Source organism: Panthera uncia (genome assembly GCF_023721935.1).
Source record: "Panthera uncia isolate 11264 chromosome C1 unlocalized genomic scaffold, Puncia_PCG_1.0 HiC_scaffold_3, whole genome shotgun sequence".
Classification (NCBI taxonomy): domain Eukaryota; kingdom Metazoa; phylum Chordata; class Mammalia; order Carnivora; family Felidae; genus Panthera; species Panthera uncia.
The window spans coordinates 61,622,088-61,645,158 of NW_026057584.1; the positions used below are offsets into that span (position 1 = coordinate 61,622,088).

The 23,071-nt window shown below is 39.8% G+C and overlaps 1 protein-coding gene across 1 annotated transcript in view; it reads right to left on the minus strand.

Annotated features, from left to right (window-relative positions):
- MYO3B (myosin IIIB) overlaps positions 1 to 23,071 on the minus strand; it is a 407,188-nt gene that overhangs the window by 160,311 nt on the left and 223,806 nt on the right. Inside the window, exons 23-25 of the mRNA XM_049616047.1 lie at positions 9,651 to 9,730; positions 2,696 to 2,773; positions 379 to 584 (exon numbers count right to left, since the gene is read on the minus strand). Of these exons, the coding sequence (XP_049472004.1) occupies positions 379 to 584; positions 2,696 to 2,773; positions 9,651 to 9,730 (364 nt within the window). The remainder of the gene's footprint in view (positions 1 to 378; positions 585 to 2,695; positions 2,774 to 9,650; positions 9,731 to 23,071) is intronic.

Below are 23,071 nucleotides of genomic sequence, written 5' to 3' on the forward strand. Positions count from 1 at the left end.
GTTTTAGCATGCGAGAGGATTGGGTGCCTGGGTGTATTCACATCTACTAGGATCTTGACCCACTTGTGGAGGAATACTTGTATCCTACCAACTCAGTATCTGGAGGTTTTAAAATCTAAGGATATATATAACATACAAATATCTATGGACATTTTAATTTTTTTAAAGTGATCAGAGGGTGCTTACTCTGTCCTCCAGACCACTGCAATTCAGTTGGAGCACAATAAAAATGCAACAGTTAAACAAGTAAATGGCAGCTGGGAACTAGCCGATTATATGTTAGGAGGCAAACAGGCAGAAGCAGCAATCCCAGGGGACAGGGATAGCCACAGCACGGCCATGTTTAACATAATGTATATCCCGAGATGCTGGCCTGACCTTTTCACAAACTCTTCAAAGAGGATGCGGTGGGAATACCCCTGCCTGCGGATGCTGACTGTCTCCAGGATCCCTGTGGAGCGGAGCTGGGCCAGCACACTCTCTCGGGAGAACTTCAGGGCCTCTCGGTCATCATTGGGTTTAATGCAGCGCACAAAGTGGGGCTGTCCGACCACCATTTTAGAGAGCAGATCCATCAGAGAATACTACCAGGGGAAAAAATACACATGAAATAAGGTTACCACAAACATAAAGGATAATTACAACGTAGGCCTACCAGGGGCCTCTAGAGCCGTTTATGGGCTTGCAAACAACTCACACACCTTTTTGAGGCCGAAAAAGACACCAGCAATAGGGGGTGATAATATAGGTTCTGATGAGTACTTCTAGCTGTCTGTGGACTCAAAAGCATTCTTTAAACATCACCTAGTGCAAGCAATATCCTTATGTGGCAGAGACATAGCTAAGATCATGCTTGGGCTATTCTAACTCCATCGCCAGTACGAAAGTCTTTGGTATTCCAAGGCAATGCTCCCCAAACTGTACCTGTAATTTAAAATGTCTAGCTTTTAGGAAAGGGGTCAGTTGCTTCAACCTAAGAACCACCAGAAAGTCTAAGCAAATCCTACTGATACCACTGGTAATGAAGCAGAAGAAAGACAAGAAAATGAGAGAAGGAGGGCAAAGAAAACTGGAGAAAAGGAGACTATTTTGAAGCTCAACTAATACACATCGAGTGGCTGGCAGGGGGCTCTCACAGAAAGGGGGCACGTGGAAAAGCTGAGCACTGCTTGTGTGGGGACGGCCTCAGCTAATCCTCAGGGGCATCTACTTTTGGAGCTTCTCTTTTGGATATACCTTCAGGGGCAATTACAGGCCACACAGGAGATCAGTGCCATTATTCCATAATCACACCTCCTACTGATCCACAATAGTGTTACCTACTTGCCAAAGTATTCCGTTTCTCAAAATTAACATTTGAGGCCCAGTATTTTGAGGACACTAAACTGGTTGTCATGGGTATATTTCTGAAAACCTGTAAGACAGAGGTGGCTTTTCTTAAGACAGGTACTCTAAGATCTTGATGATTTCACAGGGTTGTTCAGAGTCTTCAAAACCCCATGATACACACACACACACACACACACACACACACACACACACACACCCAAGACACTAGGAGGATACAGCCACCAAAGGAGACAGGATCAGGATAGGTCTCAAGAAATAGGTGGCAGTTAGAAATGTCCAACCATGAGAGTGATGAGGCAGGAGCTGAATGTCCACCTGCTAGAGAAGCTGTAGCAGGAACTGCTGCATGGATGGACTGCTGGACTCAAAGGTCTCTGAGCCCAATTTTAGTCTACTTCTGAAGTACAACTGGCTAGGTCAGACTTCTTGGCTCTGGATCCTTCTTAAACTTACTAGCTTTCCATGCAGCTTTCCATCCATGGTGCTGGCTCCAAGGTCCCATCCTTCAGCCTGCCTTGGCAACTCCAGCTCATGACCACTTGACTTCTCATCCCTGGGGATCCCCTTCCTATTGCTACTCCACCTTACAACCTGAGACCAGTAATTCCATCTTTGGCCTCATCACATCTCTACCACAAAGCTGCCTAGACCTTAGCTCCCAGTGGTGGTACATGATCTCTAAGGGGCTTCTAACCCCAGTGCTTTATAATTTGAAGATAAACAAATATGTGCAAATTGGTACAAAGTTCTGCATCTTATCTTACCTACATAATGTGCATTTAATAGAGCCCTTCTAGGCACAACATTTTTACTCAAAGGGGTCATTTTACTAAATGAAATATCAAGAATTGGGGCAGCAGAGATGGGAAATAATTGGGCTTTGCAATGGATCAATTCGATCTAGGAAAATAAAGTCAAAACTAAGACAGATTCCCTCAGGATCTGAACTTTAATAAGCCACCTTCTGTAATTTTATTAACTACTTTATTTTTCAGTAAATATGCTGGAAAAGTGGCCGGTTCCAGTAACTTTAAGGCCAAGAAACAGCTCAAATGCCAACAGAATCAATACATTCAATGGACAGGGTTATGTGCTAGGGACAAAGAGTGCTGCCCCCCGCCGGTAGACACGTGGGATTTCATCTGATCTTTCTGGAATCAGAGAAACTTATACTTGGAGGTAGGCTCCCCACTACATTTTTCTCTCCTCACACTCCCACCTTTCTTAACTGACTCTTATGCTTTGCTCTTATTTCAATGATCCTATAATATCTGGGCCTTTTATGGGAAGGGTTGGTAAGTCCTTTCTGGAAATAGGCAGAGCAGAGACCAAAAAGACTCCATACCCGGAAATAAGAAGCCATGGTCTGCCTCTTCATGTTGGTGGTTTCTTCTGGATGCCGTATCACCTCCAGAGTGTCCACCTGGAGCAGAGGCAGAGGGAAGTGGTTTGAGGATATAGACATTTTCCAGATTTTCTAAAATGTAAAAAGCTTTTTGGTTAAATACCTGAGGGACCTTGAAGTGTAGAACACAACAGTGCATACTATGGGGAGAAGAGTTAAGACTTACAAAAGAAAAACAGAATTTGCACTGTTCTACTCACTTGGGAAGGACCACACTCTGCAAAGTATCATACGGTCTCAGTATCAACACCCACTCACTGTTATTTCTTTATTTCTTGATGTTCTAACGCGCCCCTGTTAAATTCTCCAATAATGTCACACGAGCCCAAACTATTCCTTAAGAGAAAACCGGGCAACGACCCATGAGGCTGGGTGATTATAAAGACATGGGCCCAAAGCCTGGTTTGAACCACAGGGAATTCGATGAGCTCCAGTCACCTTCCTGCCATCAAACCCTGCCTCTGCCACCCATCCCACCTCCCACCCTGCAGACTGGAGCTTGGGATACACCTGTTCCCAATCATCTATTCTAACTACCTAGGCGGACTAGAAGGAATTTATGAATGACACCAATTGGAGGAGACAGCCCATGTTTTGTTACCATGCCTCAACAATAAAAACCCTGCTCCTACACATACAAAGCTATTTGGTTTGCAGAGTGCACGGGTGCCATTTGAGCACCAGCCTCTGCCATGGCAGCCTCCCATCTGCTCTGAACAGGTGGCAAGGGTATGAAGCAGGAATGTCTGAACTGGAAGATGCTGCTGTCAGCAAGTATGTTCTGCTTGGTGGACTGCTGTCCAGGCGGCCACCTCCCCATGGGGTGAGGATGTCTGTGGCCTCGTTCAACAAAAGTGAAAAGTGGGCGCTAGAAGGGCCGAGGGCATGGGGATGGGGCCAAAAAATGAGGCCTACCACAACGGGTATTTAGGAGACTGTCCAAAATGGAAGGAAACACTTCAATTGGCTTAGATAAAGAAAACAGGTTTATTTAAGAAAGGGAATTAATGGGGAGTTAAGTTTTCAATGACTAGAAAAGCAACCTAAATAGTGAGCAGGAAAATGGGGAGATCTCTGCATGAAGTGATGTCAGGGGGCAGTGCAGCTTCCTTTTTCTAGGCTGCATATTGGAGGCATTCCCAAGGCCATCAGTTCATTTGTATGCAGCTGAAGAAGCAATGGTACAACAGCCTGTAGGTTTGACTTTTTTACTTTTTTAATGAGAAAGGAGGAAATGGAAGCTCAGTGTTGAGAAGGAAGGCTGTTCTAATATAGAAAAAAGGAAAAACAAACACAAACACACCTGCTCCCACCTGCTGAGACTATACCGCACTTTCTCTGTGGGCATCTGCCAGGACCCACTGAAGGTTCTCCTCCCCCATCACACCCCCATTTGGAGGATGGAGCTCAGAGCTGGTGCGGTTTGGGGCAAGCCAATCAGGACTGAAGGAAAGAAGATCTTGGCCAGGGTCCACCTTTCATCAAATTGTAGATTCTAAGTTTTCTTGAACTTTTTTTCTCCTTATTATCTTTCTCCCCAACCTGACCTTCATACACATGTATACACACATACTCTAAACCTGGGAATTTCTCCACCACTTCCTTTTATTCAGAGGAACCCTACATTAGTTTGAACCTTGCTTTTCCACTTTCGTTTCCTTCCCTTTTTATTCAAACTAGTCAGTGAGTGCCAGCCCTTCAGGCTCAAGGACACAGGCAAAGAGCAGCTTAAAAACTCATCCCTATTTCTCTATTAGTAGGATTTACCTGTTACCTTCCCTCAGAATATACAATAGGGCTTGGCATTTGAGGATTTAACAGTTTAGTGATCAGAAAGCCCTTGATGGATATTCATTCTGCTGGGACATAATTTAAAAGGTACAGTAACTACTGTTTTCAAGATTAGTACCTGTCCTCTGCAGTAAACTAGAAAAATACAGAATGAAGCAATGATTTGCACTCCAACAGTTATAAAGCTGGTGGGATCCCCTATCTAGCCACCCAGTATGACCTTAAGTTCTGTCCTACTCACATACACGGTAACTATTGGGAAGTAAGTAAAAACCTGTCTGGTATTACATACAGCCTGCAAGTGCTAATGCCTGTTCACAGTTTATCACCTGCACATTTAGCACTATAGTTTAAAGAATAAGTAGCATGCCATTGAGGTATTTTCTAATTTAAGAATCTGGAAAGGCCTTGTGTTGGTTAAGGATCTCTTGCATTGTCACAAGGTTCTTCTGAACATGGAGTGGATCTAAAAGAGGGAATTTTGGAAAAGGGACATACCAGAAGTTGAGTCTCTTGGTCCTTCAAACTAGGAGACTAGGTGCAAAGCTCTTGTCTGCACCAGGTCTACCATGAACTCCAAGGAACTACCCCCCCCCCCCATTCAAAACCAAAACAGAAGTGAAGGTTGTTGTCTGACCTAAGAGTTTGTCTTCCTGAGCTAATTTAGTTAACAGTAGCCTCATTTAATTAAAAAAAAATCTCTTAGAATTCGAAAAGTAGATTTCATTAGGGATATCATCTAGCAAACAGTTCTTCCCAAAGGTGAGAAATTCACAAGAACCAGTTTTCTCCAAAGTATCTTACAAATTTTCACCTTAGATAGGAGGAAAAGGCACTAGAAGAGCTTTCCTAGACCCAGAGGATATATGCTATAGAGAACAGAGTTTTGGAACTGGACATACCTGGTTCAGATTCTAGCTCCTCCACTTACTATCTCTATCTGTGTGCACTTAGGCTTAGTTATTTAAATTCTGAAAGCTTCTGTTTTCCCTATTAGTAAAATTGGTTAGTAAGAGTTACTGCCTTGCACACATACAAGAAGTGACATAAGTTTCCCTTCCATTATTACCATGATTACCATTACTGATTTAGTTTTAGTTTTGTGATGAATGTCAAAGATGCAGGGTTTTCTTTAATGGTAGATGACAGGTTCTAGCACCCATAAAATACAGCAAGATCTTTTTACTTATTGGCAGAGAAAATACTTCCAATGAAACCAATTTTCAAAATGATCGGTAGAACCAATATTCTGGACCAAACCATTGTCTGTCTAATCCAGTATCCTTTCTCTTCCAATGCCAATTTATACAACACTATAAGTCAACTGGAGCTGAGCAATCCTGCTTTCTGCTCACATGACAAATGTCCTGCCCAATTCCTTGTGAGAGGTACTGGTTAGCGTTCAAGGTAGTCCTGAGTCAGCTTTATAAATTGTAATACTCCAAGTCCACAGGAAATGAGCAAGTTTCAGTACATGTAATGGACTCCACATATGGGGTTTTAGATAGTTACCAAACATGAGTAATAAAACATCTATTGTTTCAATGTAAAATCACAGTAGTAACCACTTTGCTTATATTGCCATTGAAGTCTCAGAATGACCCTATGAGGTTAGTACTATGATTATTCCTGTTGTACATATGAGGAGATTAAGGCTCAGAGATCTTAGGAAAATCTTCCAGAGTCCCTGCAGCTAGTAATTGGCCATGTCTACATCTGAACCCGGTTCCGATTCTAAAACTTTACCTCTAAAACATTATAAACTGCCTTTCTATATGATTTGATAGAATTTATAAAATTGGTCTGAAAGCATTATTTTATTAAAAAGACTTGCCTCATCTGTCAACTAAATTTACTCTAGGATAAAGACATAGATTCCAAAAAAGTCTCATAAACTATCTAGATTTCAGCAATAAATGAAAAACTGATTTTTTTTCTCAGTCTTAGTAAGTGCCCATTATTTGCATCCTGAAACCTTAGAAGTACTTACATCCATCTTCTGGACAACATCTTTTGTCAAGAATTTTTACTGCTATCAAATGATCTGTCTACCCCTTAAGGAAGAAAGCCCTATGACATCACTCCTCTCAAAGCCTCCACAGCCCTGAACGGAAAAGCAAGACTGGCTTTGAAACCATCCTAATGTGGTGGCGCTGAATGGTGTTGGAGCCAGCCTCCTAGATCACCTCTGTTATTTTATCTTGGATAAATTAGAGAGCGGAGAGAGAGAGAGGTAACACTGTGCTGGTATTCTGGGTGTGGAAGGCAGGGGAGTGGGGTCCTGGCAGAACCCAAAAGCTACAAAATCAAATTGAGGAAAGGAAGGAAACATGGGCTGGTAGAGAATATCACACAGGAGTCTTAATCTTTTTGTGCCATGATCCCTTTGAGAATCTGGTGGGAGCCAAAAAAACCACGCAAATACAGTTGATCCTCATTATTTGTGGATTCTATATGTGCTTTTTTCTTTAAGGTTTTGTTTTTTATGTTTATTTATTTTGAGAGTGAGTGAGTGGGTGAGAGAACATGCAAAAGTGGTGGAGGGGCAGAGAGAATGAGACAGAGGATCCCAAGCAGGCCCCACACCAACAGCACAGAACCCGATGTGGGGCTCGAACCCACAAACGGTGAGATCATGACCTGCGCCAAGATCAAGAGTCGGCTACTTAAATGACTGCGCCACCCAGGTGACCCTGTATGTGCCTACTTTTAAAAATTTATTTATAACCCTCAAATAAGTACCTGCAATGCTTTCATAGTCATCCATAGACATACAGAGTGGTGAAAACTTTGATCACCTAATGTACATGTTTCCAGCTCAGGTTGAACAAGGTGACGCTCTGCCTCCCTGTTTTAGCTTTCATGCTATAAGCAAGCGTCCTTTTCCAAGTTTGTTTAAGTGTCATGTGTTTTGCATTTTTGTACTTTTGGCTAGTGACTACACTGTTTCAAATAGCCCCCAAGCATAGTGCTGGTGTGCTATCTGGTGTTCCTAAATGCAAGAAGGTTATTAAGTACCTCGTAGAGAACATATGTGTGTTGGATAAACTTCATTCAGGCATGAGTTATAGTGCCGCTGGCCTTGAGTTCAATAACACAAATACTGTAATTAAAATACAATTTTATACAAAGAAATACTGTATGTAATTATTTGTAAGAATATATATTAAATAACATGCCTTTAAACAGAAACACACATAAAACAAGATTATGTATTAATTGGTTGACAACAATGTTATGACCAGAGGCTTCAGGAACCTAACCATGTATTTCCCCTAGGAGCAATGCCTCAGTATTTGCTGATTCAGTGCTCACAGCAACTTTACAGAACATAATTTTTATGAGTAATAAGGAACAACTGGGGTGCCTGGGTGGCTCAGTAAGTTAAGCGTCTGACTTCAGCCCAGGTCATGATCTCACAGTTTGTGCGTTCGAGCCCCACGTCAGGCTCTGTGCTGACAGTTCAGAGCCTGGAGCCTACTTCGGATTCTGTGTTTCCCTCTCTCTCTGCCCTCCCCCACTCGTGTGTGCGCGCGCGCACGCGCTCTCTCTCTCTCTCTCTCTCAAGAATAAATAAACATTAAAAAAAAGAAACATTAAAAAAATAAGAATCAACTGTACTTACAAAATTTTACATGTAATAATATCAAGAGATTTTAATATCTTAGAACCACCGACACTCCTAAGTGAATCTTTTCTAGGGTTCCATATAAACCAAGTTAAACAGTACTAATACCTTGCCACAAACTCACAAGACTGAAAAGTAGAGTAATACATGGGGTTATAATAGCAATATGGGTATAAAAATTATTGCTAATAAAAATGATCTGGGTCCCTATTATGTGTAGGTAAGCCATTCTCAAAAGAAGTAAAGATATGTATGTGTCTATCAATTCTGAGATAATACTCAATAGGATTATGTGTGGCTGAATTTATTATTCTTTATTAAATAATTTAATATTCAATGTAAATAAAAATATATGAAAATTCAGAGATGTGATCTATTTATTACTCTATCACCTTTCAGATAATTGGTTTTCGGAGTTCGCATATACAATGAACATTAACCATCCGATCCTTGAGATCCTTGCTTAAACATTAGTAGGCAGGATGGAACAATTAAAAATATTTTACAGAAGGATATTTACTAACCCTTCTAACATCCCTTTTGCACAGACAAGTACACTGCTCATTTTTCAGAGGGCAAAGCAGAGCGATAAAAAATGGTTTGGTTTCTTTCCTCCCTGCTGACTCCATTTGGTCCCAGTTATCCTCCTTTGTAGGTTAGTGACAGCCTCAAGGAAAAAGGCTTTATCTCTTTCTAGATAGACTTTATTTCCAAGTGTCACTATTCTGTATTTTAACTGGTCTTTCTGAGAAATCATGTGAAGGGGTCCAGAATACTCCTAGTGGCATAGGTATTATTTTGAACTGAGGACATTTGAGAATCAACAATTGCAAGAAGACGCTTATTCTGAATTCCCCTCATCTGGCTAAAAACAGGACCTCTCAAAATAATCCAACTGTCATAAATCTCCTCCCTGGCAGTTTCACAACCTGCCATGGAAGACTGACTCCTATCACCAGAGAGGAGAAATGAGCACTGGGATAAGAAATTGCCTAAATAAACACTCGCAAAACTATCCTATCTCCCATCTATTCTCCTAAGGGACCATTTGCTTTTCTCAAAAGTCATTTGTTGTCCCAGAAGTGCCCTTCTCCCCCTGTTTAATCCCTATCAAGATGGTATATAAGTCTCAAATTCGAACTACCCCTTTGAGTCACTTTTTTGAGTGAGCTCCTGTATGTGCATGATTAAAATCTGCTTTTTCCCCTGTTAACCTTTCAGGTTGAGTTTAATTCATAGTCCCCCAAGAACTGAAGTTAAAAGGGTAGAGGAAAAGTTTTCTTCCCTGACACAAGATTGTAAGGATGCCATGATATTGTTTCAAATTTCCTAATTCTTGATCTCCTGGCCTTCCATCTCTTGACCAGACTGCCCCAGCAGTGTGCCAGATAAACTAAAGTTGCCTATCCTAGGATTGTCCCCAAGGCAGGAGCACCCCATGGTCCCCATTATTTTGGGTACAAACCTGCTACTCACCTTGGCTCTTCCAGCACTGAAATGAGGAGGCAAAGATCTTGAGGCTGCTGTTATCCTGGCTCTTGTCTGGGCCAAGTTACCTAAGCAAAAAAGACAAAAAAGTTAAAGTGAAGGAAAAGTTAAGGAATAGTATTATGAGTAATTTTTCCCTTTTGGCCTTGTATTTTTATTAATTTTCCAAATGATCTTCTGTGAATATAAACAATTTAGAAGAATTTGAATTTTGAAACCTTAATGACATAAATTATAAACAAACTGTAATAATTTATAAATTATAATTTATAATATAAACTGAATTTATATTAGTTTCATAAACAAACAACAACAACAACAAAAAACCTCTCCAACTCACTCAATAAGCTAGGAAAAGAAAAAAATTACCACAACATAAAGAGGACATAAATGAAAAGCCCACAGCTAACATACTCAACAGTGAAAGATTAAAAGTTTTTCCTCTAAGATCAGGAACAAGGCAAGGATGCTCACTCCCACCACCAACTAGCAGCCCTAGCTCAAGCAATTAGGCAAGAAGAAGAAATAAAAAACATCCAAATTGTAAAGAAAGAAGTAAAGTGATCTCTGTTCTTTGGTGGCATGATTTTATGTACAGAAAACCCTAAAGATCCCATCAAAAAACCTGTTAGAATAAATGAATTCAGTAAAGTTATAAGATGTAAAATCAGCCTAGAAAAATCAGTTGCATTTCTATGAACTAACAATCAAAATTTGAAAAGGAAAGTAAAAAGCAATCCCACTTACAATAGCATCAAAAAGAATAAAATACTAGAAATAAACTTAACCAAGGAGGCAAAAGACTTATATGCTGAAAACTACAAAATATTTTTGAAAGAAATTAAAGAAGACACACAAGTAAATGGAAAGACGTCTTGTTCTGGGGGAAGAAAAGAATCTTTCTCCTCTACTCATCTTAGGTTCATTTCCTGGGGCCCTGAAAATTTGACTGACAGAAGACAGTTTAACAGGAGAAAAAACAAACCAGTTTATTACTGTATGCATCACACACACACACAGGAGTACCCAGTAATGAGTAACTCAAGGGGTGGCTAGAATTGGGTTCACATAGCGTCTTAATAAAAGAACAAGAAATTTCTAGGTAAGTGACAAGACAACAACAACAAAAAAAGATCTTTGAGTTTCTAGGGGCAGTAAATTATGGAAGGGTAAATATATGGAGAAGTTAATGGAACGTAAGGGCTAGTTAGTGAAGTTTTGTTATATAGATTCCTTTGGTGCTGTCTCTGGGCTGATAAGGGTCTAGAGTTGTCTCTGGTGAGTAACTTTTGTTCTTCCTGACACAGAAGGGTTGGGGTGGGGGGACACTTCTACAAATTTTCTCTTATGCAAATAGGGGGAGGGTAGAGAGCTTTTCTTACATCTGCTTTTTCTCAATTGCTTTCAGCTCAAAATAATCTTTATGCCAAAGTGGCATATTTTAGGGTGGCATATTCTGCTACTCTTTACTATGTTCATGAATTAAAAGACCTAATATTGTTAAAATGTCCATTGCTACCAAAAGAGATCTATAGATTCAATGCAATCCCCATCAAAATCCTAATGGATTTTTTAAAAAATATAAATGTAAAAAACAATCTTAAAATTCATCTGGAACCACAAAGGACCCAAAGCTCCCAACAATCTTGAGAAGGAAGAGAAGAGCTGAAAGCTTCACACTTCCTGATTTCAAAATATCTTATAAAGCTACAGTAATCAAAATAGTATGGTAGCAGCATAAAGACAAACATATAGACCAATGGAACAGAACAGAGAGCCCAGAAATAAACATATGCATATATGGTTAAATGACCTTTAAGATGGGTATCAAGATTATACAATGGGGAAAAAGCAGTCTCTTCAACAAACTATGTTTGGAAAACTCAATATCCTCATGGAAAAGAATGAAACTAGATCCCTAACTTACACAAAATTCAATCCTATTGGATTAAAGACTTAATGTAAAACCTAAAACTATAAAACTCCTAGAAGAAATTATAGGGGGCAAGTTTCATAACATTGATCTTGGCAATGATTTCTTGGATAGGATAGCAAAAGCACAGGCAATAATAGCAAAAATAGACAAGTGAGATCACATCTGCACAGGAAAGGAAACAATCAACACAGGGAATGGCAACCTACACAATGGGAGATGATATTTGCAAACCATCTATAAGGGGCTAATTTCCAAGATCTATAAGGAACTCCTACAACCCAACAGCAAAAATTAAAATAACATAACCTGATTTTAAAATGGGCAAAGGACTTAAATAGGCATTTCTCCAAAGATGACATAAAAATGGCCAACCGGTATATAAAAAGATGCTCAACATCACTAAGAATCAGGGAAACACATATCAAGACAACAACAATATATCACTTTATACTGTTAGGATAATCATTATAAATACAACAATAACAACAGAAAATAACAAGTGTTGGCAAAGACATGGAGAAACTGGAACCTTTGTGCACCGCCCGTGGGAATGTAAAATGGCGCACCCAATATGGAAACAGTATGAAAGTTCTTGAAAAAATAAAAAACAGAATACCATGTGATCCAACAATCCCACTTCTGGGTATTTATCCAAAACAATTGGACACAGAACTGTGAAGAGATATTTGCCTCCCAGGTTCATTGCATCACTGACAACAGCCAAGTAGTGAAAACAAACTAAATGTTCATCAAAGAATGAATGGATATAGAAAATGTGGTATATACGTACAATGGAATATTACTTGGCCTTATAAAAAAGGTCATCCTGCCATTTGAGACAACACAGATGGACCTGGAGGACATTATGTTAAGGGACATAAGGCAGACACAGAAAGACAAATACAGCATGGTCCCACTTATATGATGTATCTAAAATAGATAAGCTCATAAGAGCAGAGAGTAGAATGTTGGTTGGCAAGGGCTGAGGGGACAGGGAAATGGGGAGCTGTTGCTCACTGGGTATAAAGCTTTAGTAATGCAAGATGAGAAAGGTCTAGAGACTTGGTGTAAAACAGTGTGCACACAGTGAACAACATTGTACTATACACTTAAAAATGTGTTAGAAGGGTAGGTTTCATGTTGTTTCTTTTACCACAATTAAAAAACTGTCTTGAACTAGGGCACTGTTAGTCCCTGAAGGAGATGGATATACAAGAAAACAGATGCTAGGAGCTTTCCTGAAAGAGAAACTGGACAACAGAGAACCCCACTGTGAAGGTTTAAGACACAGACACTGATTAGCAGATCTGGCAGTATGGATCTCTCAGCACACAGAGAGAACTCCACACAGGGAACCAGAGGACACAGAGAATATGGGCAAGGGCCGTTGAGTCTGGGGCCGATGGGTCTTTGCATTTGCCAGGGGTGTGACCTTGAACAAGTTAATTAATATCTCAGAGCCTCAGTTGCCTTATCTATAACATGAAGACAGTACTACCTTGCTCTCAGAGTTGTTGCAGGCATTCAGTGAGGGTAACTCATGTCAAGCACTGTCAATGCAGGGTTGGTGAAGGTAAGTGCTCTCTTCATGTCAGCCAGCACTAATTATTACCAGTCATATTATTATTACTATTTGCTGTGCATAGTTTACCTAGGACTCAAAGCAGAGAATAGAGGGCAAGAGAACACCAAGGGATCTTACTAATTTGCAACTGTGAGCACTGGTCAGTCAAAAAAACAGTTGAACGGTGAGAAAATGATAAGGCAACCCCCACTCTGAACCTCCATCTCTTGGCCATTCTGATTCCCAATGCCTTTTACCTTTGAAGGAGCTGAGTGGCCTGCTCAGACGCTCTCTCCTCTCCCCACCCATCCTTAATCTCTCCTCTCCTCTCCCGTCCCTAACCTCCCAAACTAAGTTCTTGAAGAGAGCTGTTTGCTTTTTTACATAGGATGTCATCTGATTCTGTAGCAAAATAAAAAGTTGTCAATGAAAGGAAATGCTGCAATTTGTGCACAGGCAAGACACTCAAGATTTCAAAGTTTTTAGCAAGTCTAGCACAAAGATGTCCAAATGTTTTCTCTGGCGATATCTTCAGAGGCTAAACTGTGATTAATAGCCCAGAAAGAAGCCTTTGAAGCAGGATTGGTGACATCAAAGTCATAATCCAGGGGTGGCAGGAGCTTTATAATGAGTGGGAAGCATTTTAACACATTTCAAAGGATTTACAGCATGAATAAACAATAGACCTCAGCAGATGCACGACACACACCTTTCAGAAACATAACCTATAAGAAGTTTCCATTTTAATTTAAATGTAAATACAGTGTTCACATTTGTTTCAAAGCCTCCTCCCTGCTTCACCCCTAGACAGCCTCTTTGGCTAAGGATGCCTTACTGCCCCAGAGCACCCTCCTGTCCTTCTCCAGACTGTGGCTACTGACGTGTGCTAAGGAGAGAAAATGGAAGTCACAGACATCTAATGGAATTTATATCCTATGTCGGAACGGGGTTAAGAAAGAATCTGAAATGGAGCTTACGATGATCCCGCACAATTTCTCTGCTTCCAACTTAAAGAGAAAGAGACAAGTGGTCTGAAGACAGAGCTGGAACTTTTAAACAATGGCAATTTCCTGCCTGCTTCAGAGGATTTCATCTCTTGGAAAGTACCCAAAACTCATGATTTCATCTTCCTAAATTGCTTCCTAAGAATTGTCCAAAATAACGGGTTGCTGTTTAAATAATCACGCATAGAATTTGGCTTCCCTCTGCTGCCCTCTCTGGTTTACAGAATTTGTTGCAGGGTTCCAGTGGTGACTGCTAGTGCGCATTTGTTTGGAAATTTTTCGTATTTTAATTTTCCCTAACACAAGGTATAGGTTCATAAACTAATAAATTACTGCAAATCAATGATGAAATGTAAAAAGTCTTATGTCAAATTGCTACTAAAAAAGGAAATGCAAATTAAAAAAAAAATCAAATGTTTCAGTTCATCTGCTACCAGAATAAGTTATCTGAGGAGACCACAGAACTGAAACCATTGATCCAACAGTCAGTCTGGATACAGAAAACCTAAACCACACCTTACTATCTATAGGAAAATGACCTTATATCATCCCAGCCTCCATTAGCATGAATCTTTTTCCAGGCAACAGTTTGACTGTTCATTATAGGAATTTCCTAAAAGACCTAAGACCCATTAACTCTTCAATGGACAATATCAACTGTGAGTTTACCCCCTACGGTTCTATGAATCATGGAGTTCAAAAATCCTCACCTTGTTTTTTCCATCAAATCGTAGACTACTGTTTTGTGATCCCTACCCAACCCTAATCAGCCTCCTTACTTTGAAAGACCCATCCTAAAAAAACCTGTATCTCTCACTAAATTCTGATCCTGCTTTTCCTTCTCCAGGACACTGCCAAAGCTTTGAGAGGCAGTGGCTCCCTTACTGTGGTAAGTAACAAACTCTACTTTGTCTCATCACCAGGTTGTGTGTATAATGTTTACAAAGTCAGCGTGGGACAGACCTATGCTGATGTGATGCCTATAGTGATCCCAGTGTTCTAATTTCAGTAACAACACTGTAGCTAATAAAAATTCAAGGAGTCAAATTCAGTAGTTGCATAAAACATACTATAGTATTTTGTATGCTAAAATCTTGTTTTTTTACATACCTATATCTATCCTAAATATAATATGGATTTGTTTTAGATTTGATACACTGAGGTAACTTAAAACAGCTACAAAAAATATGAAACAGTTGTAGGAGGCCAAGAGAAAAAGTGTGTTGTTAGATTTCGTTTCCCAGTTTTTACTTTCTCCTCTGGCATTCATCTATCGCTTTAAGTATTAATATCAATAAGTGGGCAGGGGGGAGGTGGGAGAGTTCCCAGCCCACTTAATCTCTCACGAGAAGAACACTGACAATATATTGAATGGGCTGTAGTTTGGTGAAGGGAAGGCAGCAAGAGTAAATAAAACACCAGCCTACTCTCCCAGCTGTTTTATACAAGAAAGATGCACAGATAACAAATTCACTCTCTTTTCTGAGTGCACAACCTTACCTTTAAAAACATGCACATGGGAAATTCAAAGCCCAAAAGAAACCCCTTTCTCATTCCTGAATTGGGTTTTAATTGGCAGTTGTCTGGCATCTTAGGAGTTTCTGCATAATTAACACCTCTGGACTATTCTGCTTGAAGGAAGCCACACCAATGTTTTTGCTGCTTTCTTTTTCATTTAGAACGTGAACCACAGCTTTAAAGATCTGTGACCCAGTGATTTTAAAATTGTAGAGCTGAGGAAAAATAGTAATTCCTTCTTTCCTCCTTTAAGCTTTAAAACTCATCAACAGGATGCCAGCCCAGCAAATAACTGTACTGAATCATGAGAATTCAAGGGGGTAACAAGACTTCCCTTTCCTAACTTGGTCAATAGTGGAGCTGAAGGTCTTTGTTTCCTGCATTTTATTGCCACATTGGCAGAAGCTGCCAGTTCAGTCTCCCCATAGGCAAAGCCATGTTAAAACAACAACAACAACAACAATAACAACAACAACACAAGCCCACACACACCTCTGAGTATTGTCTGCTTTCCCCACATTTTCTGGTGGAGTTTGCTTGTAAATGACAGGACATGTGTTCACAATAGTACTGGAGCCTAGACGGTTGACATCTATCAAAGAAGATCTGACCCATTCAGGAAAAAAGAAAAATGAAATTTCACATACACAGATCTGTCAGCACCCACTGGTCACTGACATGGGAGATTGGTTTATTTCAGCCTCAGAGCAACATCCACATACAGCAGAGGTTTTAGTCCAACCAGGGCTGGTCCTGGACAAACTATAATTTAGGTGAGGGATATATTCAAGTTCCACACATACCTTTTTTTTTAAGTTTATTTATTTATTTGAGAGACACAGAGAGAGAGAGAGAGAGAATGAGCAGGGGAGGAGCAGAAAGAGAGGGACAGAGAGATTCCCAAGCAGGCTCCTCACTGTTAGTGTAGAGCCCAGTGCAGGGCTTGAGCCCACGAATTGTGAGATCATGACCTGAGCTGAAGTTGGAGACTTAACCAACTCAACCACCCAGGCACCCCCACACATTCCTTTTCACGCTCCCATTCCCACTTTTGAAGGTGCAACATGGCTTTAATGCTGTATCTCTTCCCTACTCCAACAACCAGTTCCCCTTATTTTCTTGCCCCACTCTTGAACTCTACAAGGCAGTACAGACCTCCTCCATCAAACCTTTCCTATGTTCCAAATCTTCAGGTTACTATCCTCCTCTGCCAACTAATCCAGATCTCATTTGTTCATGGATAAATTATTTAGTAATATGTAGTATTACTTCACTGAGGTGCAAGATGTTTGCATAGAATGGAAAGCTTTCCAGGAACAAAACATTTACAGAATGATTCTGTTGATGGAAATGTTGGGTAGCTATAGACCATCCAGTGTCTGGGTAAGATGAGATAGTTCAGAAGCAGACGTTCTTTCAGTTAATGGTGCTCAAGTTATTCATGCTTTGAAGTAAGACATTAAGGGCCCTCCATGGTTCTTCCAAAAATGAATAGAACACCGTTTTTTGTATCTCAAGGAGAGGACAGCCCAGAGGAGCTGCTAGGGGTAGGGAAAAGACTGACATATAAACAATTCATTGCAGTTTAGAGTGGAAAGTGTTGTAATAAACCTGAATAAAGTGACATGAGAGGATAGAAGACTAAGTTTTCTTGACAGAATGAGGAGAAAGCTGGAGAGTAGGCAGTAAATGAGCTAGATCTTGAAGGATTAATAGAAGTTTGACATGAAAGGGAAAGGATTCTATTTGGAAGATGCAGAATGTTTAGTGAGAACAGAGATCTTTAAAAATTCCAGAGACTAGGGTGCCTTGCTGGCTCAGTCAGAAAAGCATGTGATTCTTGATCCCAAGGTTGTGAGTCTGAGCCCCATGTGGGGTGTAGAGATTATTTAAATAAGCAAAAAACATAAAAACTTTTTAAAAATTCCAGAAACTTCCAGAGACCCTACACATCAAACTCCCAAGCAGCTTCTCACTTTTATATTAGATATTTAATAATAGCATAAAATATTATTTTACCCTTATAAGCATAAACCCAAGTTCCTTGCCCCTCCTTCCCAATGAAAACACTAACTATGAAGGCAATTTGTGGGGGAAGAAAACATGAAAAAGGAGGAAGAGGCAGGCTCTGCAAAGGCACTGTAAGTCACTGGGACTATGAATAAAATCTTTGCTATTTTGCGGCTCCAGGGGTCTTCAGATAGAGTACTCAACCATTTGTTTGGCTGAAGTTGGATGGTTTGGATATAAGCCAATAGAGGACTAATATCATTTGGTTGGTACAAATACTAATTAGGCCAAAGTCTTGAATCAGGTAGTTGCACACAGAAAAGTAACATTCCATATTTAAGAATAGAATCCGAAATAAAATGCCCAGGCAGGAGAGAATAAACTGATCACTGACTTAAAAAAAAAAAAAAATCCTTCCCCTAGAAGTTCCACTCAATATACATTATCTGTTGATGATGAATCCATTGTACCATTTCTTTGCGTGAAGCACAATACTTAGGTTTCCTTAGGTTTTCAGTTAAGACCCAGAAAGTCACACAGAAAATAAGATGCTGTGAAACTCCCATTGTGCAGGATGACAACTGAGTGCCTGAAACTATAAATGCTTCTTTGGTTCTCCCTCTTTAGCATGGAAGCAATGAAAAGGATGCTATACTTGAAAGTGAGAAATTTGGATTCTTATCCCAGGCCTGCCATTGACTTGAGATCACTCTACTCTCTGTGACTCGCTTGCATTACATGTCAAATGAGGAGTTTGAGTAGATTAGTGGTCCTCTACATGTATGCCATAGAATTCTGCCAAGGCACCCATGGAGCACACCCTCTGTGGCTACACAGCTTCATTTAGATCAAGGCCAGGCAATGTGGTGTTAAGAGGGGTAGAACCTTTTGTGAGAGGGAACTACAAGGAACTATGTTGACCTGGTACCAAAGAGATTGTGTGACATCTGTGGCCAGGACATGTGAGACATGTACCTGGGCTTTATAGAGCTGGTCGGGGCAATCAGCAATATTGTTCAAAAAGCAACATCACAGAAAATATTTGCAAAAGATACATCTCATAAAGGACTGTCATCCAAAATATACAAACAATTCTTAAAACTCAACAAGAAAATAACCCAGTTAAAAATGGACTAAATATTCTTTTTTTCTTTTAGTTTATTTTTTTTTTAATAATTTCTACACCCAAGGTGGGGCTTGACCTCACAACCCCAAGATCAAGAGTCACACGCTCCACTGACTGAGACAGCAAGGCATCCCAAGACAGCCCAAAGATCTTAATAAACAACCAAAGAAGATATACAGATGGCAAATAAGCACATGGAAAGATGCTCCATATCACATATCTACAGAGAAATGCAAATTAGAATAAGAGTCAGACACCACTACGCACCTATTAGAATGGCCAAATCCAGAACACTGATAACAGCAAATGCCGGCAAGGATGTAGAGCAACAGGAACTCTCATTCACTGCTGGTGGGCATGCAAAATGGCGTAGCCACTTTGGAAGAGAATTTGGTGGTTTCTTACAAAACTAAACATACTCTTAGCATGGGATCCAGCAGTCCCACTCCTCGATATTTACCCAAAGGAGTTGAAAACTTGTGTCCACACAAAATCCTGTTGCCAAAAATTAGAAGCAATCAAGATATATTATAGCAGGTAAATGCATAAAGTACATATATCTAGATGACAGAATATTATTCAGTACTAAAAAGAAATGGAACTATCAAGTCATGAAAAGCCTTGGAAGAGCCTTAAATGCACATTACAAAGTGAAAGAAGCCAATCTGAAAAGGCTACATACTATATGATTCCAACTACATGACATTCTGGGAAAGGCAAAGCTATGGGGATATAAAGGTTAGAAGTTGGGGGACTCTCCTGAATAGGCAAAGCACAGAGGGTTTTTATGGCAGTGAAAATATTCCATATTGTACCATAATGATGGATTCATGTCATTATACATTTGTCTAAACCCATAGAATATACAATATCAACTGTTAACCGTAATGTAAACTATAGACTTTGAGTAATAATGAAGTATCAATTTAAGTTCATCCATTATAAAAAATGTACCGCTCTGGTGGGAGATACTGATTATGAAGGAGGCTATGCATGTGTGGGCAGGGTTATGTTATACGGAAATCTCGGTCCTTCCCCTCAATTTTACTGTGAACTAAAACTGCTTTTAAAAAGTTTTTTTTTTTTTTTTTAAAGCAACATCATGCAGAACAAATGAGTAAAAATTGTGGATGCAAGTTAGAGTAAAAAAGGTTGAATAGTGTCGGGCTTTCATTCAGCTCTGAAATTCTACCTATGTGAAATCCATCTCAAAAGAAGCCTGGAAAGAATAACATAAAGAAGATAAAATTAAAATATGTACATTGTATTATTGTTTCTTTGCAGTTTGGTAGGCAACAGAAGGATGAGGGAGCAGTGATGACAGTGTGGCTTAGATAAATGAAGGAAGTATAAATGATTTTTACCGAGACCTGGATACATAATTTGCCAAAGCTCTCTTCACAGCTGGTCACCACAAGCAACTAGCAATGTTCTGTTTCTGTGGTCTCTTTAGTGACTCCTCCTTCACCTGGCTATTGTGGCTATCATGAGCTTATTCAGATCTCCAACATTTATACCATTCTTCTTAGCACATAAGATAGGGGACAGTAATATAAGTGTTTGCACCCTCCCTGCAATGTTTTTAAGATTAAGGAATTCAACGTGCTTATCTTCAACATCTTCATAATATATATATTCTCCTACTAAAAAAAATTATGCTTCATTCAGTTTGCGTGTTAGTAAATACTGGCCATTTTGAATAACTGGGTACTAATCCGAATACAATCATTACTTTGTAAATCTTTTTTTTACTGAGTCCAAGCATCCAAGGTTAACTTTTGATGTGTACTTATCCAAGTCTATTTTTACATTTACCAATTATTTTGCTTTATTTCAAGGAATGACTATTCCAGATAACCTCGCTCCCTTTTTAAAGAACCTACTCTGAACATCCAGGGGCACATCTTTGAAAAAAACTACAGCAGCTTAAGAATCCAGAAAATAGGGGCGCCTGGGTGGCTCAGTCAGTTAAGCATCCAACTTCAGCTCAGGTCACCATCTCGCAGTCTGTGAGTTCGAGCCCAGTGTCAGGCTCTGTGCTGACAGCTCAGAGCTTGGAGCCTTCTTAGAATTATGTGTCTCCCCGAATGGATAAAGAAGATGTGGTTTATATACACAATGGAATACTACTTGGCATTGAGAAAGAATGAAATCTGGCCATTTGCAGCAATGTGGATGGAACTGGAGGGTACTATGCTAAGTGAAATAAGTCAGGCAGAGAAAGACAGACACCATATGTTTTCACTCATATGTGGATCCTGTGAAACTTAACAGAAGACCATGGGGGAGAGAGGAGGGGGAAAGTAAGTTATAGAGAGGGAAGGAGGCAAACCATAAAAGACTCTTAAACACTGAGAACAAACTGAGGGTTGATGGGGGGTGGGAGGGAGGAGAGGGTGGGTGATGGGCATTGAGGAGGGCACCTGTTGGGATGAGCACTGGGTTTTCTATGGAAACCAATTTGACAATAAATTATATTTTTAAAAAAAGGATTATGTGTCTCCCTCTTTTTCTGCCCCTCCCCCATTCATGCTCTGTCTCTCTCTGTCAAAAGTAAACAAACATTAAAAAAATTTTTTTAATACTAAAAAGAAACAGAAAATAAGAAGAGACATACCGAGAAAGGCAACATTCTGCAGGGAACAAAACTTACAACATGCCTACTTGCCAGCATTACTCCTATCTTAGCTACACTGGCATGGGTTTTCTGAACACCCACACACCCACATTCCTCTTCTCTCTCATGTCACGTGTGTGTGTGCGTGTGTGTGTGTGTGTGTGTATGATTTTTGTTTTATTGTTACCAATTCATAAAATGGCAGTGCCCAGAAAGTTCTACTGAACCTCATATGTGTCATGGTGTTAAAGGATAAAATTATATTTCTTAAGAACATGGCATAATTTTTTTGAGCCTTTGGCCTTGTGATATAGCATACAAAATAACCATCTAATTTCAAAAACATTGTAAATTAAAGTCTTATCTTACATACTTGGGGTGCCATAACTACTGTTTTTTGGTTTTTGTTTAAAAAAAAACAGAACCTATTAAGAATAAAAGTCAGTACAAAAGACTATTTCTCTGATGAAGTAATTCCACAAGCATAACAAGTCTGCTAATTCTAGAGGCTGCAGCTAGTCAGTATACATGTGTCCGAGTCCTTTCAAATCAATATAAATATTCTACTTTACGTAGGATTTATCTTTAAAAAATTTTTTTAAGTTTATTTTTGAGAGAGAGAGAGACAGACAGACAAACAGTGTGAGCAGGGGAGGAGCAAAGAGAGAGGGAGACACAGAATCTGAAGCAGGCTCCAGGCGCAGAGCTGTCAGCACAGAGCCTGATGTGGGGCTTGAACTCATAGACTGCAAGATCATGACCTGAGCTGAAGTCGGACACTTAACTGACTGAGCCACCCAAGCGCCCCTGGGATTTATCTTTAGAAATGATTCCTTATAGAGATTACAAGCGAGGCCAGGCACTAACTATTTCTATTCTCAATCAAAGTTTAATGTTTCTGGAGACTGTCTCATCAAAAAAGATTTCTTCAGCACCTGCTAAAGACTTGGAAAGTGCCCTACACGTAGTAGATGCTAAAGAAAAATGTTCACTGAAGATGCTCAATGCACCACCACATTTTAGACGACTTCTACCCTTGCCTTCTAGAGATGGATCATATCTACCATTTTCTGTCAAACTTCAGTATCACATGTTCTTCCTCAGTCATCCAAGAACACCAAGGCTCATTATCCCAAGTAGATAAGCAATGGACTGTGAATCATTTTGCAGAGTTATGTAGCACCATGGATGTGTAATGAATCTGAATGAAACAGATTTATGGGTTAAGTGTTTCTAGAGAATGTCTCATCAAAGCTAAAGATGTTCGTTGATGGAACACTGAAAGGTATCCATGAATCTAATTAACACTGTTTCTTCTCACTGGAGTATAAGGTCCATGAGGGAGGGCACTAAGTCTATTCTATTTACCACTCTCTACCCAGTGGTAAACTTAGCAAAGAGTAAGCACTCAAATAATACATGACTGAATGAGTGAATAAATTGCATAGCATTAAATTTTTATTTAACATTACATCCAATACTCTTTAGGAGCAGGCCCCAGTACACCTCACTTCCCTCCACATAACCTATTTTGCTGGTTTCTGTCCATGCCATGTTACTTTCATATTTCAGACCCTTTGCTCAAACTACTGGAGGTCTGGATTACAGAGGTGAAGTGGTTAGGATTGTGAGTT